This window comes from Salmo salar, chromosome 08 (genome assembly GCF_965601325.2).
Source record: "Salmo salar chromosome 08, fSalSal1, whole genome shotgun sequence".
NCBI lineage: Eukaryota > Metazoa > Chordata > Actinopteri > Salmoniformes > Salmonidae > Salmo > Salmo salar.
The window spans coordinates 43,790,001-43,807,500 of record NC_138298.1 but is presented as its reverse complement, the minus strand read 5'-3'; the positions used below and the strand labels follow the sequence as shown (position 1 = coordinate 43,807,500).

Genomic DNA, 17,500 nt, shown 5'->3' with positions numbered 1-17,500 from the left:
GGAACCATACGAACTCGTGGAATGTGGTAACCATGGCCTCGCCTGGGACCATGGTCTGTCAACATGAGAAAAGCTAAGGGTCAAGAGGAATGCCGAGTTATTGACAAATCAAAAAATCTAATTTTACGTGTCCATTTTAAACCACAGTAAATCCACTCCACAGTGGCCTATCAACTATAAACTTGTCATCGACATCCCAAAGACCAACCACACTTCATTTGATACTGTTAACAACTCATTATTTGCGTGTGTAAAGATATTTCCAACATGATAGTGCTTGCTTTGTTCTCCGACTCATCTTGTGTCCTTTCTGTCGTCCTGTGAACCCCGTTCATTGCTGCTCACAGCTGTATTTATTATTCTTTCATCACACCTCCTTCCTTTTCTCCCTTCCTCTCCCTCCCTCCATCCTCCCTCCTTTCCCTCCCTCCATCTTCTCTCCATCTTCCCTCCTCCCCTCCCTCCTTCTCTTCTTCCTCTCCTCCCTCCTTCCTCTCCTCCCCCCTTCCTCTCCCCCCTTCCTCTCCTCCTCTCCTCCCCCCTTCCTCTCCTCCTCTCCCCCTCCCTCCCTCCTCTCCCCCCTTCCTCTCCCTCCTCCCTCCTCCTCCCTCCTCCTCCCCTCGCTCATCCCTCCTTCCTTCCCTCCTCCTCCCTCCCACCCTCCTTCCCCTCCTTCCCCTCCCTCCTCTCCCTCCCCCCTTCCTCTCCTCCTCCTCCTCTCTCCAGGTGATTGATATGAATGAGTACCAGCGCAGGAGGTTTGCGTGTCGGATCATTGACTGTCTATTTAACACAGTGACAGGGAAGAAGATCGCTCTGCTGGGATTCTCATTTAAGAAAGACACTGGAGATACCAGGTATCTATTACCTCTCCTCCTCCTCCTCGTTCCCTCTCTTCCTCCTCCTCGTTCCCTCTCTTCCTCCTCCTCGTTCCCTCTCTTCTTCCTCCTCCTCGTTCCCTCTCTTCTTCCTCCTCCTCGTTCCCTCTCTTCTTCCTCCTCCTCGTTCCCTCTCTTCCTCTTCCTCGTTCCCTCTCTTCCTCTTCCTCCTCGTTCCCTCTCTTCCTCTTCCTCCTCGTTCCCTCTCTTCCTCTTCCTCCTCGTTCCCTCTCTTCCTCTTCCTCCTCGTTCCCTCTCTTCCTCTTCCTCCTCGTTCCCTCTCTTCCTCTTCCTCCTCGTTCCCTCTCTTCCTCTTCCTCCTCGTTCCCTCTCTTCCTCTTCCTCCTCGTTCCCTCTCTTCCTCTTCCTCCTCGTTCCCTCTCCTCCTCGTTCCCTCTCTTCCTCCTCTCTTCCTCGTTCCCTCTCTTCCTCCTCTCTTCCTCTTCCTCCTCTCTTCCTCTTCCTCCTCTCTTCCTCTTCCTCCTCGTTCCCTCTCTTCCTCTTCCTCCTCGTTCCCTCTCTTCCTCTTCCTCCTCGTTCCCTCTCTTCCTCCTCCTCGTTCCCTCTCTTCCTCCTCCTCGTTCCCTCTCTTCCTCTTCCTCGTTCCCTCTCTTCCTCTTCCTCGTTCCCTCTCTCCTCTTCCCCTCTTCCTCGTTCCCTCTCTTCCTCTTCCTCCTCGTTCCCTCTCTCCTCTTCCTCGTTCCCTCTTTTCCTCCTCCTCGTTCCCTCTCTTCCTCCTCCTCGTTTCCTCTCTTCCTCCTCCTCGTTCCCTCTCTTCCTCTTCCTCGTTCCCTCTCTTCCTCTTCCTCGTTCCCTCTCTTCCTCTTCCTCGTTCCCTCTCTTCCTCCTCCTCGTTCCCTCTCTTCCTCCTCCTCGTTCCCTCTCTTCCTCCTCCTCGTTCCCTCTCTTCCTCCTCCTCGTTCCCTCTCTTCCTCCTCCTCGTTCCCTCTCTTCCTCCTCCTCGTTCCCTCTCTCCTCCTCCTCGTTCCCTCTCTTCCTCCTCCTCGTTCCCTCGCTTCCTCTTCCTCCTCCTCGTTCCCTCTCTTCCTCCTCCTCGTTCCCTCTCTTCCTCCTCCTCGTTCCCTCTCTTCCTCCTCGTTCCCTCGCTTCCTCTTCCTCGTTCCCTCTCTTCCTCCTCCTCGTTCCCTCGCTTCCTCTTCCTCGTTCCCTCTCTTCCTCGTTCCCTCTCTTCTCCCTCTCTTCCTCGTTCCCTCGCTTCCTCCTCCTCGTTCCTCTCTTCCTCTCCTCGTTCCTCTCTTCCTCTTCCTCGTTCCCTCTCTCCTCTCCTCGTTCCCTCTCTCCTCCTCCTCGTTCCCTCTCTTCCTCCTCCTCGTTCCCTCTCTTCCTCTCCTCGTTCCCTCTCTTCCTCTCCTCGTTCCCTCTCTTCCTCCTCCTCGTTCCCTCTCTTCCTCCTCCTCGTTCCCTCTCTTCCTCCTCCTCGTTCCCTCTCTTCCTCCTCCTCGTTCCCTCTCTTCCTCCTCCTCGTTCCCTCTCTTCCTCCTCCTCGTTCCCTCTCTTCCTCCTCCTCGTTCCCTCTCTTCCTCCTCCTCGTTCCCTCTCTTCCTCCTCCTCGTTCCCTCTCTCTTCCTCCTCCTCGTTCCCCTCTCTTCCTCCTCCTCGTTCCCTCTCTTCCTCCTCCTCGTTCCCTCTCTTCCTCCTCCTCGTTCCCTCTCTTCCCTCCTCCTCGTTCCCTCTCTTCCTCCTCCTCCTCGTTCCCTCTCTTCCTCCTCCTCCTCGTTCCCTCTCTTCCTCCTCCTCCTCGTTCCCTCTCTTCCTCCTCCTCCTCGTTCCCTCTCTTCCTCCTCCTCGTTCCCCTCTTCCTCCTCGTTCCCTCTCTTCCTCTTCCTCTCTTCCTCTTCCTCCTCGTTCCCTCTCTTCCTCGTTCCCTCTCTTCCTCCTCCTCGTTCCCTCTCTTCCTCCTCCTCGTTCCCTCTCTTCCTCGTTCCCCTCCTCCTCGTTCCCTCTCTTCCTCTCTCCTCGTTCCCTCTCTCCTCTCCTCGTTCCCTCTCTCCGCCTCTCTTCCTCTTCCTCGTTCCCTCTCTTCCTCCTCCTCGTTCCCTCTCTTCCTCCTCCTCGTCTCTCCTCTCCTCGTTCCCTCTCCCTCCTCCTCGTTCCCTCTCTTCCTCCTCCTCGTTCCCTCTCTTCCTTCCTCGTTCCCTCTCCTCTTCCTCCTCGCTCCCTCTCGTTCCCTCCTCTTCCCTCTCTCTCCTCCTCCTCGTTCCCTCTCTCTTCCTCCTCCTCCCTCGCTTCCTCCTCCTCGTTCCCCCTCCCTCCTCCTCGTTCCCTCTCTTCCTTCCTCGTTCCCTCTCTTCCTCCTCCTCCTCGTTCCCTCTCTTCCTCCTCCTCCTCGTTCCCTCTCTTCCTCTTCCTCCTCGTTCCTCCTCTTCCTCCTCGTTCCTCCTCTTCCTCCTCCTCGTTCCCTCTCTTCCTCCTCCTCGTTCCCTCTCTTCCTCTTCCTCCTCGTTCCCTCTCTTCCTCTTCCTCCTCGTTCCCTCTCTTCCTCTTCCTTCTCGTTCCCTCTCTTCCTCTCCTTTCCTTAAGTTTGGGTCAGTCCCAGTGGTCAGGTATTCTGCCACTGTGTCCTCTCTGTTTAGGGACAAATAACATTCTAGTTTGCTCTGTATGTATAGTTTTTTTTGTGTGCTTTAGGGCAAGATGGAATTTATATTCATGGTCCTGGAAACTGGACCTTTTTTGGAACACCATTACTGGTCTTACTGAGATTTGTCTGTCAGGGCCCAGGTCTGTCAGGGCCCAGGTCTGTCAGAATCTGTGCAGAAGATCTAGGTGCTGCTGTAGGCCCTCCTTGGTTGGGGACAGATCTAGGTGCTGCTGTAGGCCCTCCTTGGTTGGGGGACAGATCTAGGTGCTGCTGTAGGCCCTCCTTGGTTGGGGACAGATCTAGGTGCTGCTGTAGGCCCTCCTTGGTTGGGGACAGATCTAGGTGCTGCTGTAGGCCCTCCTTGGTTGGGGGACAGATCTAGGTGCTGCTGTAGGCCCTCCTTGGTTGGGGACAGATCTAGGTGCTGCTGTAGGCCCTCCTTGGTTGGGGACAGATCTAGGTGCTGCTGTAGGCCCTCCTTGGTTGGGGACAGATCTAGGTGCTGCTGTAGGCCCTCCTTGGTTGGGGACAGATCTAGGTGCTGCTGTAGGCCCTCCTTGGTTGGGGACAGATCTAGGTGCTGCTGTAGGCCCTCCTTGGTTGGGGACAGATCTAGGTGCTGCTGTGGGCCCTCCTTGGTTGGGGACAGATCTAGGTGCTGCTGTAGGCCCTCCTTGGTTGGGGACAGATCTAGGTGCTGCTGTAGGCCCTCCTTGGTTGGGGACAGATCTAGGTGCTGCTGTAGGCCCTCCTTGGTTGGGGACAGATCTAGGTGTTGCTGTAGGCCCTCCTTGGTTGGGGACAGATCTAGGTGCTGCTGTGGGCCCTCCTTGGTTGGGGACAGATCTAGGTGCTGCTGTAGGCCCTCCTTGGTTGGGGACAGATCTAGGTGCTGCTGTAGGACCTCCTTGGTTGGGGACAGATCTAGGTGCTGCTGTAGGCCCTCCTTGGTTGGGGACAGATCTAGGTGCTGCTGTAGGACCTACTTGGTTGGGGACAGATCTAGGTGCTGCTGTAGGCCCTCCTTGGTTTGGGGACAGATCTAGGTGCTGCTGTAGGCCCTCCTTGGTTGGGGACAGATCTAGGTGCTGCTGTAGGCCCTCCTTGGTTGGGGACAGATCTAGGTGCTGCTGTAGTCCCTCCTTGGTTGGGGACAGATCTAGGTGCTGCTGTAGGCCCTCCTTGGTTGGGGGACAGATCTAGGTGCTGCTGTAGGACCTACTTGGTTGGGGACAGATCTAGGTGCTGCTGTAGGCCCTCCTTGGTTTGGGGACAGATCTAGGTGCTGCTGTAGGCCCTCCTTGGTTGGGGACAGATCTAGGTGCTGCTGTAGGCCCTCCTTGGTTGGGGACAGATCTAGGTGCTGCTGTAGGACCTCCTTGGTTGGGGGACAGATCTAGGTGCTGCTGTAGGCCCTCCTTGGTTGGGGACAGATCTAGGTGTTGCTGTAGGCCCTCCTTGGTTGGGGACAGATCTAGGTGCTGCTGTAGGCCCTCCATGGTTGGGGACAGATCTAGGTGCTGCTGTAGGCCCTCCTTGTTTGGGGACAGATCTAGGTGCTGCTGTAGGACCTCCTTGGTTGGGGACAGATCTAGGTGCTGCTGTAGGCCCTCCTTGGTTGGGGACAGATCTAGGTGCTGCTGTAGGCCCTCCTTGGTTGGGGACAGATCTAGGTGCTGCTGTAGGACCTCCTTGGTTGGGGACAGATCTAGGTGCTGCTGTAGGCCCTACTTGGTTGGGGACAGATCTAGGTGCTGCTGTGGGCCCTCCTTGGTTGGGGACAGATCTAGGTGCTGCTGTAGGCCCTCCTTGGTTGGGGACAGATCTAGGTGCTGCTGTAGGCCCTCCTTGGTTGGGGACAGATCTAGGTGCTGCTGTAGGCCCTCCTTGGTTGGGGGACAGATCTAGGTGCTGCTGTAGGCCCTACTTGGTTGGGGACAGATCTAGGTGCTGCTGTAGGCCCTCCTTGGTTTGGGGACAGATCTAGGTGCTGCTGTAGGCCCTCCTTGGTTGGGGACAGATCTAGGTGCTGCTGTAGGCCCTCCTTGGTTGGGGACAGATCTAGGTGCTGCTGTAGGCCCTCCTTGGTTGGGGACAGATCTAGGTGCTGCTGTAGGCCCTCCTTGGTTGGGGACAGATCTAGGTGCTGCTGTAGGCCCTCCTTGGTTGGGGACAGATCTAGGTGCTGCTGTAGGCCCTCCTTGGTTGGGGACAGATCTAGGTGCTGCTGTAGGCCCTCCTTGGTTGGGGACAGATCTAGGTGCTGCTGTAGGCCCTCCTTGGTTGGGGACAGATCTAGGTGCTGCTGTAGGCCCTCCATGGTTGGGGGACAGATCTAGGTGCTGCTGTAGGCCCTCCATGGTTGGGGACAGATCTAGGTGCTGCTGTAGGCCCTCCTTGGTTGGGGACAGATCTAGGTGCTGCTGTAGGACCTCCTTGGTTGGGGACAGATCTAGGTGCTGCTGTAGGCCCTCCTTGGTTGGGGACAGATCTAGGTGCTGCTGTGGGCCCTCCTTGGTTGGGGACAGATCTAGGTGCTGCTGTAGGCCCTCCTTGGTTGGGGACAGATCTAGGTGCTGCTGTAGGCCCTCCTTGGTTGGGGACAGATCTAGGTGCTGCTGTGGGCCCTCCTTGGTTGGGGACAGATCTAGGTGCTGCTGTAGGCCCTCCTTGGTTGGGGACAGATCTAGGTGCTGCTGTAGGCCCTCCTTGGTTGGGGACAGAAGCACCAGATCATCAGGAAACAGTAGACATTTGACTTCAGATTCTAGTAGGGTGAGGGCCGGGTGCTGCAGACTGTTCTAGTGCCGTCGACAATACGTTGATATAAATGTTGAAGAGGGTGGGGCTCAAGATGCATCCCTGTCTCACCCCACGGCCCTGTGGGAAGAAATGTGTGTGTTCTTTGACAATTTTAACAGTACAACTTGTTGTTTGTGTCCATGGATTTTATAATGTCGTATGCTTTCCCCCCAACACCACTTTCCATCCATTTGTATAGCAGACCCTCAGACCCTCAGACCAAATTGAGTCGAAAGCTTTTTTGAAATCAACAGAGCATGAGAAGACTTTGCCTTTGTTTTGGTTTGTCAGTTAGGGTTTGCAGGGTGAATACGTGGTCTGTTGTACGGTAATTTGGTAAAAAGACAATTTGACATTTGCTCAGAACATTGTTTTCACTTTAACAGTCTGCTGTTAATGATAATGCAGAGGATTTTCCCAAGGTTGCTGTTGACGCATATCCCACGGTAGTTATTGGGGTCAAATTTGTCTCCTCTTTCTGTATTGTAGGGGTAAAGGGCAGTGCGTCTCTCTCTCTCTCTCTCTCTCTCTGTCTCTCTGTCTCTGTCTGTCTCTGTCTCTGTCTCTGTCTGTCTCTGTCTCTGTCTGTCTGTCTCTCTCTGTCTCTCGTGTGTGTCAGGTTAATCAGTGTGTGTGTGTGGGGGGGGTAAAGGGCCTGTCTTGGAACCTTGACCTGATATACTCATATAGACACATTAACCCCCCCCCCCCCCCCAGACTTAATCATTCATATTATGGGATGGCAGGTAGCTTAACGATTGTTTGATTGATTGGGCCAGTACCGAAAGGTCGCTGGTTCGAATCTTCGAGTCGACTAGGTGAAGAAAAGAGTGCCTTGAGCAAGAGCACTCCTGTAAGAGTCTCTCTGGATAAGAGTGCCTGCTAAATGACTGAAATGTGTGTGTGTGTGTGTTTCTCAGGGAGTCTTCTAGTATCTATATATCTAAGTACCTGATGGATGAGGGAGCCAAGCTCCACATCTACGACCCTAAAGTCCTGAAGGAACAGATCATCCTGGACCTCTCCCAACCACACATCTCTGAAGACCCTCATAGAGGTAGGGAGGGAGGGGGGGGGGGGGGGGTCTGTCTGCCTGCCTGTCTGCCTGCCTGTCTGCCTGCCTGTCTGCCTGCCTGTCTGTCTGCCTGCCTGCCTGTCTGTCTGTCTGTCTGCCTGCCTGTCTGTCTGTCTGTCTGCCTGCCTGTCTGTCTGTCTGCCTGCCTGCCTGCCTGTCTGTCTGTCTGCCTGCCTGTCTGCCTGCCTGCCTGTCTGTCTGTCTGCCTGCCTGTCTGTCTGCCTGCCTGTCTGCCTGTCTGTCTGCCTGCCTGTCTGTCTGCCTGCCTGTCTCTACTCGTCGTGCATTAGTTTCCACAGAATGCATAGCACTTGTTAATCATCCCTTACACATGTATAACTTAAACTCTGTGTATTGTAGTGTCTATGTAGCGGTGTATCTGTGTATTGTAGCGGTGTATCTGTGTATTGTAGCGGTGTATCTGTGTATTGTAGCGGTGTATCTGTGTATTGTAGCGGCGTATCTGTGTATTGTAGCGGCGTATCTGTGTATTGTAGCGGTGTATCTGTGTTCTGTAGCGGTGTATCTGTGTATCGTAGCGGTGTATCGTAGCGGTGTATCGTAGCGGTGTATCTGTGTATCTTAGCGGTGTATCTGTGTATTGTAGCGGTGTATCTGTGTATTGTAGCGGTGTATCTGTGTTCTGTAGCGGTGTATCTGTGTTCTGTAGCGGTGTATCGTAGCGGTGTATCGTAGCGGTGTATCTGTGTATCTTAGCGGTGTATCTGTGTATTGTAGTGGTGTATCTGTGTATCTGTGTATTGTAGCGGTGTATCTGTGTATCTGTGTATTGTATCTGTGTATTGTAGCGGTGTATCTGTGTATCTGTGTATTGTAGCGGTGTATCTGTGTATTGTAGCGGTGTATCTGTGTTCTGTAGTGTCTGAGCTGGTCACCATATCAGTGGATCCCTACCAGGCCTGTCATGGGGCTCACGCTCTGGTCATCTGCACTGAGTGGGACACGTTCAAGGTGAGACACACACACACACACACTGTTAATACAACACTCACACTGGTCCCCCACGTACAGTCACACCTGAAACACACACACACACTGCTCCAATCACCTAACATCGCGTGTGTGTGTGTGTGTGTGTGTGTGTAGGAGCTGGATTATGAGAGGATCTATGACCACATGTTGAAGCCAGCGTTTCTGTTTGACGGACGTCGGCTGTTGGACCAGCTTCACCCCAGCCTTCAGAACATTGGCTTCCAGGTACACACACACACACACACACACACACCTAAACACACACACACCTAAACACACCTAAACACACACCTAAACTCACACACACACACACCTAAACTCACACACACACACACCTAAACTCAAACACACACACACCTACTCTAAACCGCCTGGTTTCACAGAGTATGGCAGGAGCAGTGAAAACAGCCGCTGGTTTTAATTGGCTGATCTCTCAGTCCGTCACCAGCTAGTCTAACCGTTAGACCCTCCCTCTACATTCTGGACTTCAAAGTTCCAGCAGCACAAGGGATTTTTAAACAAGGAAGTGGTTTAGGAAAATTGTAAAGTTATGTATCTTAGAAATTAGTTTTCACATACATTTATTTTGCCCTGAACTCAGAATCTATTGTGCTTCCCCAAAAATAACACGGTTAATGAGATAATCTATTTTGATTGGCCATTTCTCACCACCGGTCTCAGGCTCTGTGCCTCTCTCTCCCGCCTCCATTCAGAGCCACGCCTCAGAGTCGTGTGATTCGCTCAGTCCTTGAATTGATTAGCATGTTACTCAGTAAATCCACACCCCCTCCTCCTAAGTTCCAATACAGATCCACACTGTTACCAGACTCTATACCCCCAAACCTGGGGGGGTTACGAGGTTAACTCTGTACACACCCGGTTAAACACCCGGTATAACCAGACTGCGTCTCCTCTGTGTGTTTTCTTGCAGATCGAGACCATCGGTAAGAAGGTGACGACTTCTCGTATTCCCTACACGCCCACGGCCGGAGTCCCTCGCATCAACATCAACCCTGAACCCCCGGCCAAGAAGAGCAAAGTCTGAGAGACACACACACACACACACACACACATACACACACACACATACTCTCTCACACACACATACACACACATACACATATACACACATACACACATACACACACACACAGAGATACACACACACACACCCCCCTCAGCACCAACCCCCCCCCCTCCCCTATCTACCTCCTGTCTATCCATTCTTCCGCTACGAGGACAATCGTTGATAATCAATACCTTTTGATGCTGCCGGTCGTTGTCAATACTTCAACGGTTTTATTTCCTGTTATAACTGGCCAATCACGTTAACACTGCCTCTCATTTCCTGTTATAACTGGCCAATCACATTAACCTGTCTGGGAAACGTGGGATGTTTGCATCCCACCCTAGTCAACAGCCAGTGGAATCGCGTCGCGCGAAATACAAATAAATACCTCATAAATGCTCAAACATATGACTATTTTACACCATTTTATAGATGCACCTCTCCTGAATCGAACCACGTTGTCCGATTTCAAAAAGGCTTTACAGCAAAAGCAAAACATTAGATTATGTTAGGAGAGTACCCTGCCAAAAATAATCACACTGCCATTTTCAAAGCAACTAGCATGCATCACAAATAACCAAAACACAGCTAAATGCAGCACTAACCTTTGACAATCTTCATCAGATTACATTTACATTTGAGTCATTTAGCAGACGCTCTTATCCAGAGCGACTTACAGTAGTGAATACATACATTTCATTTCATGCATTTGTTTTTTTGTACTGGCCCCCCGTGGGAATCGAACCCACAACCCTGGCGTTGCAAACACCATGCTTTACCAACTGAGCCACAGGGAAGGTCAGATGACACTCCTAGGACATCATGTTACACAATACATGCATTTTTTGTTCGATAAAGTTCATATTTATATATAAAAACAGCATTTTACATCGGCGCGTGACGTTCAGAAAATATTTTCCCTCAAATGCTTCCGGTGGATCAGCGCTACAATATACAAAATTACTATTCGAAAACATTTTTAAAATATAGTATTGTCATTCAAAGAATTATAGATGAACATCTCGTGAATGCAACCGCATTGCTAGATTTTAAAATAACTTTACTGGGAAATCACACTTTGCAATAAACGAGGTGCTATGCTCAGAAAAATAGGCTAGGCGATACAGGTTAGCGCCATCTTGGAACCATCTAAAATCAAATATACTATTGTAAATATTCCCTTACCTTTGATTATCTTCATCAGAAGGCACTTCCAGGAATCCCAGGTCCACAACAAATGTAGTTTTGTTCGAAAAAGTTAATAATTTATGTCCCAATAGCTTCTTCTTGTTAGCGTGTTCCGAAGGCTACTCATAATGTACTGTAGCGCGCGGGACATGTCCTAACGAATGTGCAAAAAAAAAAATGTATTTACGTTCGTTCAAACATGTCAAACGTTGTAATAACATAAATCTTTAGGGCCTTTTTCAATCAGAACTTCAATAATATTCAAGGCGGACGATTGCATTGTCTTACTAAACGTTTCGGAACGAGAGAGTACCCACGGGCGCCCGCGTCATAGTAGTAATGGCCCCCCCTCTATGACCAACTTCCCAGGCCTCTCGTTCGGTCAGTTTTTTACCGGAGAAGACTCAAACCACTTTGTAAAGACTGTTGACATCTAGTGGAAGCCTTAGGAAGTGCTAAATGAACCCTAACTCACGGTGTGTTTCATAGGCAAAGGGTTGAAAGTGATTCCACAAATCAGATTTCCACTTCCTGTTAGGATTTGTCTCAGGTTTTTGCCTGCCATATGAGTTCTGTTATACTCACAGACACCATTCAAACAGTTTTAGAAACTTTAGGGTGTTTTCTATCCAAATCTACTAATTATATGCATATTCTCGTTTCTGGGTAAGAGTAGTAACCAGTTTAAATTGGGTACGTTTTTTTTATCCGGCCGTGAAAATACTGCCCCATTTCCTGTTATAACTGGCCAATCACATTCATGAATACTGTCATTTCCTGTTATAACTGGCCAATCACATTAATTAATACTGTAATTTCCTGTTATAACTGGCCAATCGCATTAATACTGCCTCTCATTTCCTGTTATAACTGGCCAATCACGTTAATACTGTTAACTGGAAATGACACAACGACAAGACTCCAGTTGAACAGAGTTTACTATACCGTATGAACACACTACAAGGTAGCCATTCCCCTCTCGGCTCGGTCCATCAACGGACAGACTTCCTGCGCAGCCCCGTAATAACAGAAATATAGGGATACTTAAAACATGAACTTACAAATACTGCCTCTCATGTCTGTTATAACTGGCCAATCACAATAATACTGCCTCATTTCCTGTATATAACTGGCCAATCACATTTCCTGTATCTAATTTCCTGTTATAACTGGCCAATCACATTTCCTGTATCTAATTTCCTGTTTATAACTGTCCAATCACATGAATACTGTCTCATTTCCTGTCATCACTGGTTCCAATTTTATACACTCAGAAATAGGTGTGAGTCTGAAATAACGGCCCAAAGTACTGCGCTATATAAAGGGCGTCATTTCAGATACTTTTCATTTCCTCCCTTTTTTATAGACTGGTGATGTCATCAACCTGCGACTTAAATAAAACCAGATGTGAACTGTCACCACAGACTCTCTCAATGCTTCAGGTATTAGTGTGTAACCTATAATTATATCGCATTTCCCTGTGGGTCTTGGTCAAAAGTAGTGCACTATATATATATATATATATAGACACAGAGTAGGGACCAGGGAGCCGTTTGGGACGTCCCCAGACAAATGGTTCCTTATTCCCTATCTAGTGCACTATGGGTCCTAGTCCGCCCAATGGTTCCTTAGTCCCTATCTAGTGCACTATGGGTCCTAGTCCGCCCAATGGTCCCTATCTAGTGCACTATGGGTCCTTATTCCCTATCTAGTGCACTACAGAGGGAATAGGGTGCTTTGTGGTACGAACACATACAGTCAGTCCATTAACCCACTAGATGCATATTGCCCCAGTCACACACACACACACACAGTATTGGATTGGTAAATCATGTTTTAATGTACGACCGTGAGTTATTATAAAACAACACTGTTGAATTATGTTCTCCACATCGATCACGTTTCAAACCCCTCAGTCGTTCTCTCTCTCATCTGAGCATCACGTCAATAATCTAATTATTGTGTTGTCTGGCTTCGTCTCAAAATGGCCCCCTATTCCCTATATAGTGGACTATTGGCCCCCTATTCCCTATAATAGTGGACTACTGGCCCCCTATTCCCTATATAGTGGACTATTGGCCCCCTATTCCCTATAATAGTGGACTACTGGCCCCCTATTCCCTATAATAGTGGACTATTGGCCCCCTATTCCTATAATAGTGGACTATTGGCCCCCTATTCCCTATAATAGTGGACTATTGGCCCCCTATTCCCTATATAGTGGACTATTGGCCCCCTATTCCCTATAATAGTGGACTACTGGCCCCCTATTCCCTATATAGTGGACTATTGGCCCCCTATTCCCTATAATAGTGGACTACTGGCCCCCTATTCCCTATATAGTGGACTATTGGCCCCCTATTCCCTATAATAGTGGACTACTGGCCCCCTATTCCCTATATAGTGGACTATTGGCCCCCTATTCCCTATATAGTGGACTATTGGCCCCCTATTCCCTATAATAGTGGACTACTTGTAGTGAATAGGATGCCATTTGAGACTGCCATTCCAACAACCACTGAAACCCCTCAACACCTTCCTTCCCTTTGCACACACCATGGGTGTCGCACTTAAATCAGTCCCCCACCCGACGTTGAGTGGTCACCTCAGGTTGCCTGTGTGGATATGAATCATATATCTATAGCCAGTGGTGGGTCGACCCCCCCCCCCCCCCTTATCTTCCCAGGCATTTCCCCCCCACTACATCACTGGTTATAATGTACAGAACGAGACATCAACATGAACAGAGTCCTGTAGTAGCTCCTATTCTGGATCGGAGGAACTTTATATTGTAGTATATTATAATGTAATACAGTGCATCTAGAATAGCTTTATGGTGGGACAGAGGACTCTAAAGGAGATGATGTCAGGTCAGCGTTCAGGTAAAGGTGAGTCCAGGTGATCAGATTATTCCGCTGCTGCCTTTCTCTTCTCTAACAAATTCTTCAGGAAGAACTCACCTGAGGGGGAGGTGGAGAGGAGGGGAGAACGGGGGGAGGAGGGGAGAACGAGAGGAGGGGGTGGAGAACGAGAGGAGGGGGGGAGAACGAGAGGGGGGGGGAGAACGAGAGGAGGGGGGGGGAGAACGAGAGGAGGGGGGGGGAGAACGAGAGGAGGGGGGGGAGAACGAGAGGAGGGGGGAGAACGAGAGGAGGGGGGGAGAACGAGAGGAGGGGGGTGGAGAACGAGAGGAGGGGGGTGGAGAACGAGAGGAGGGGTGGAGAACGAGAGGAGGGGGGGGGAGAACGAGAGGAGGGGGGGGAGAACGAGAGGAGGGGGGGGGGAGAACGAGAGGAGGGGGAGGAGAATGAGAGGGGGAGGAGAATGAGAGAGGGGGGAGAACGAGAGGAGGGGGGGGAGAACGAGAGGAGGGGGGAGAACGAGAGGAGGGGGAGGAGAACGAGAGGGGGGAGAACGAGAGGAGAGGGGGGGAGAACGAGAGGAGAGGGGGGGAGAACGAGAGGAGAGGGGGGGAGAACGAGAGGAGGGGGGGGGAGAACGAGAGGAGGGGGGGGGAGAACGAGAGGGGGGGGAGGAGAACGAGAGGGGGGGGAGGAGAACGAGAGGAGGGTGGAGAACGAGAGGAGGGGGAGGAGAACGAGAGGGGGGGAGGAGAACGAGAGGGGGTGGAGAACGAGAGGAGGGTGGAGAACGAGAGGAGGGGGAGGAGAACGAGGAGGGGGAGGAGAACGAGAGGGGGGGGGAGAACGAGAGGAGGGGGGGAGAACGAGAGGAGGGGGGAGAACGAGAGGAGGGGGGGAGAACGAGAGGAGGGGGGGAGAACGAGAGGAGAACGAGAGGAGGGGGGGAGAACGAGAGGAGGGGGGGAGAACGAGAGGAGGGGGGGAGAACGAGAGGAGAACGAGAGGAGGGGGGGAGAACGAGAGGAGGGGGGGAGAACATTTGATTTATTTTTTTACTTCAATGAACTGAGTTCATGTACATTTATAAGGAGGTGAATGAATCAACTCTGATTTGTAGTATCCATATGGGGGGGGGTGTGTGTGTGTGTGTGTGTGTGTCATACCTGCTTTGTATGAGGAGCGTACTAAGGGTCCGCTGGCTGTGTAGACGAATCCCATCTCCTTCCCCACCTCCTCCCAGTGACCAAACCTCTCTGGGGTTACATACTCCTCTACCTACACACACACACGCATATACAGAGCGATGGACACACACACACATACAGAGAGATGGACACACACACACACAGAGATGGACACACATATATACACACACATACGGTTATTCTGAACTGAAATCCTGCTGGCTGTGTGTGTCCATCTCTGTGTGTGTGTGTGTGTGTGTGTCCATCTGTGTGTGTGTGTGTGTGTGTGTCCATCTGTGTGTGTATGTGTGTGTGTGTGTGTCCATCTCTGTGTGTGTGTGTGTGTGTGTCCATCTCTGTGTGTGTGTGTGTGTGTGTCCATCTCTGTGTGTGTGTGTGTGTGTGTGTCCATCTCTGTGTGTGTGTGTGTGTGTGTGTCCATCTCTGTGTGTGTGTGTGTGTGTGTCCATCTCTGTGTGTGTGTGTGTGTCCATCTCTGTGTGTGTGTGTGTGTCCATCTCTGTGTGTGTGTGTGTGTGTGTCCATCTCTGTGTGTGTGTGTGTGTGTGTCCATCTCTGTGTGTGTGTGTGTGTCCATCTCTGTGTGTGTGTGTGTGTGTGTGTGTGTCCATCTCTGTGTGTGTGTGTGTGTGTGTCCTGTACCTTGAGGTGGCGTTTGGTGGGTTGCATGTACTGTCCCAGTGTTAGACAATCCACTCCTGCCTCTCTGAGCTCTGTGAACAACACCGTCACTGGTTACAATATCTCTCCCTCACTGGTTACAATATACAATATCTCTCCCTCACTGGTTACAATATCTCTCCCTCACTGGTTACAATATCTCTCCCTCACTGGTTACAATATCTCTCCCTCACTGGTTACAATATCTCTCCCTCACTGGTTACAATATCTCTCCCTCACTGGTTACAATATCTCTCCTCACTGTTACAATATCTCTCCCTCACTGGTTACAATATACAATATCTCTCCCTCACTGGTTACAATATCTCTCCCTCACTGGTTACAATATCTCTCCCTCAGTGGTTACAATATCTCTCCCTCACTGGTTACAATATCTCTCCCTCACTGGTTACAATATCTCTCCCTCAGTGGTTACAATATCTCTCCCTCACTGGTTACAATATCTCTCCCTCACTGGTTACAATATCTCTCCCTCACTGGTTACAATATCTCTCCCTCACTGGTTACAATATCTCTCCCTCAGTGGTTACAATATCTCTCCCTCACTGGTTACAATATCTCTCCCTCACTGGTTACAATATCTCTCCCTCACTGGTTACAATATACAATATCTCTCCCTCACTGGTTACAATATCTCTCCCTCACTGGTTACAATATACAATATCTCTCCTCACTGGTTACAATATCTCTCCCTCACTGGTTACAATATCTCTCCCTCACTGGTTACAATATCTCTCCCTCACTGGTTACAATATCTCTCCCTCACTGGTTACAATATCTCTCCCTCACTGGTTACAATATCTCTCCCTCACTGGTTACAATATCTCTCCCTCACTGGTTACAATATCTCTCCCTCACTGGTTACAATATCTCTCCCTCACTGGTTACAATATCTCTCCCGCACTGGTTACAATATACAATATCTCTCCCTCACTGGTTACAATATCTCTCCTCACTGGTTACAATATACAATATCTCTCCCTCACTGGTTACAATATCTCTCCCTCACTGGTTACAATATCTCTCCCTCACTGGTTACAATATCTCTCCCTCACTGGTTACAATATCTCTCCCTCACTGGTTACAATATCTCTCCCTCACTGGTTACAATATACAATATCTCTCCCTCACTGGTTACAATATACAATATCTCTCCCTCACTGGTTACAATATACAATATCTCTCCCTCACTGGTTACAATATACAATATCTCTCCCTCACTGGTTACAATATACAATATCTCTCCCTCACTGGTGACAATAGCTCGCCCTCACTGGTGACAATATACAATATCTCGCCCTCAGTGTGTTACAATAGACAATATCTCTCCCTCACTGGTTACAATATACAATATCTCTCCCTCACTGGTTACAATATACAATATCTGTCTCTCCCAGACGTGTGTGTGTGTGTGTGTGTGTGTGTGTACCTGTCAGTGTGTTATAGACCTGGCGGTCCGTCTCTCCCAGACCCAACATGATGGAGGTCTTGGTGAGAACATCTGGTTTGACGGACTTGGCGTGACGCAGAACGTTCAGGGATTGGTCGATGTTCGCCCGCGGATCCCGCACATGTCTGAGGGTTCAGAAAACAATTATTTTACAAAAATAAAATAAAAATATACATTATTTATTATCCACCCGTCATACAGTAAGTGATGGACTACGTAAATGTCCTTTGGCGCTCTACCGATCTGTGTTTAGGTGAACTGCAAACATTGAAATCATTTTTTTATTGAGTCCCAAATGGTACCCTATTCCCTATGAAGTGCACCTGCGTCACAAAAGGTACCCTATTCCCTATGAAGTGCACCTGAGTCCCAAATGGTACCCTATGAAGAGCACCTGAGTCCCAAATGGTACCCTATTCCCTATGAAGTGCACCTGAGTCCCAAATGGTACCCTATGAAGTGCACCCGAGTCCCAAATGGTACCCTATTCCCTATTGAAGAGCACTAATTTGGACCAGAGTCCATTATGGAAAGTTATTTTCTAAGGAAAGACACCGTCTCGTTCTGTACGTGGAACAACAGTCATGTTCCTATAGAAACAAACAGACGTTCTGCTGCCACCTGCTGGTCAGAGTTGGTATTACACTTCCGTCACACCAAGTTCACCGTCTCCTTCCTGGTGGACAGGAAGTG

The 17,500-nt window shown here is 50.1% G+C and overlaps 2 protein-coding genes across 2 annotated transcripts in view; one reads left to right on the top strand and one right to left on the bottom strand.

Moving 5' to 3' along the window:
* Nucleotides 1–12,025, top strand: part of LOC123724031 (UDP-glucose 6-dehydrogenase) — a 23,290-nt gene extending 11,265 nt beyond the window's left edge. Inside the window, exons 8-12 of the mRNA XM_082978716.1 lie at nucleotides 727–857; nucleotides 7,203–7,339; nucleotides 8,238–8,329; nucleotides 8,465–8,575; nucleotides 9,282–12,025. Coding sequence (XP_082834842.1) covers nucleotides 727–857; nucleotides 7,203–7,339; nucleotides 8,238–8,329; nucleotides 8,465–8,575; nucleotides 9,282–9,395 — 585 coding nt within the window. The 3' untranslated portion in view covers nucleotides 9,396–12,025. The remainder of the gene's footprint in view (nucleotides 1–726; nucleotides 858–7,202; nucleotides 7,340–8,237; nucleotides 8,330–8,464; nucleotides 8,576–9,281) is intronic.
* Nucleotides 12,026–12,423: 398 nt separating this feature from the next.
* The window catches only part of LOC106595969 (lipoyl synthase, mitochondrial), a 19,839-nt gene continuing 14,762 nt past the window's right edge, over nucleotides 12,424–17,500 (bottom strand). The window contains exons 8-11 of the mRNA XM_082978712.1: nucleotides 16,787–16,932; nucleotides 15,319–15,389; nucleotides 14,635–14,746; nucleotides 12,424–13,567 (exon numbers count right to left, since the gene is read on the bottom strand). Coding sequence (XP_082834838.1) covers nucleotides 13,515–13,567; nucleotides 14,635–14,746; nucleotides 15,319–15,389; nucleotides 16,787–16,932 — 382 coding nt within the window. The 3' untranslated portion in view covers nucleotides 12,424–13,514. The remainder of the gene's footprint in view (nucleotides 13,568–14,634; nucleotides 14,747–15,318; nucleotides 15,390–16,786; nucleotides 16,933–17,500) is intronic.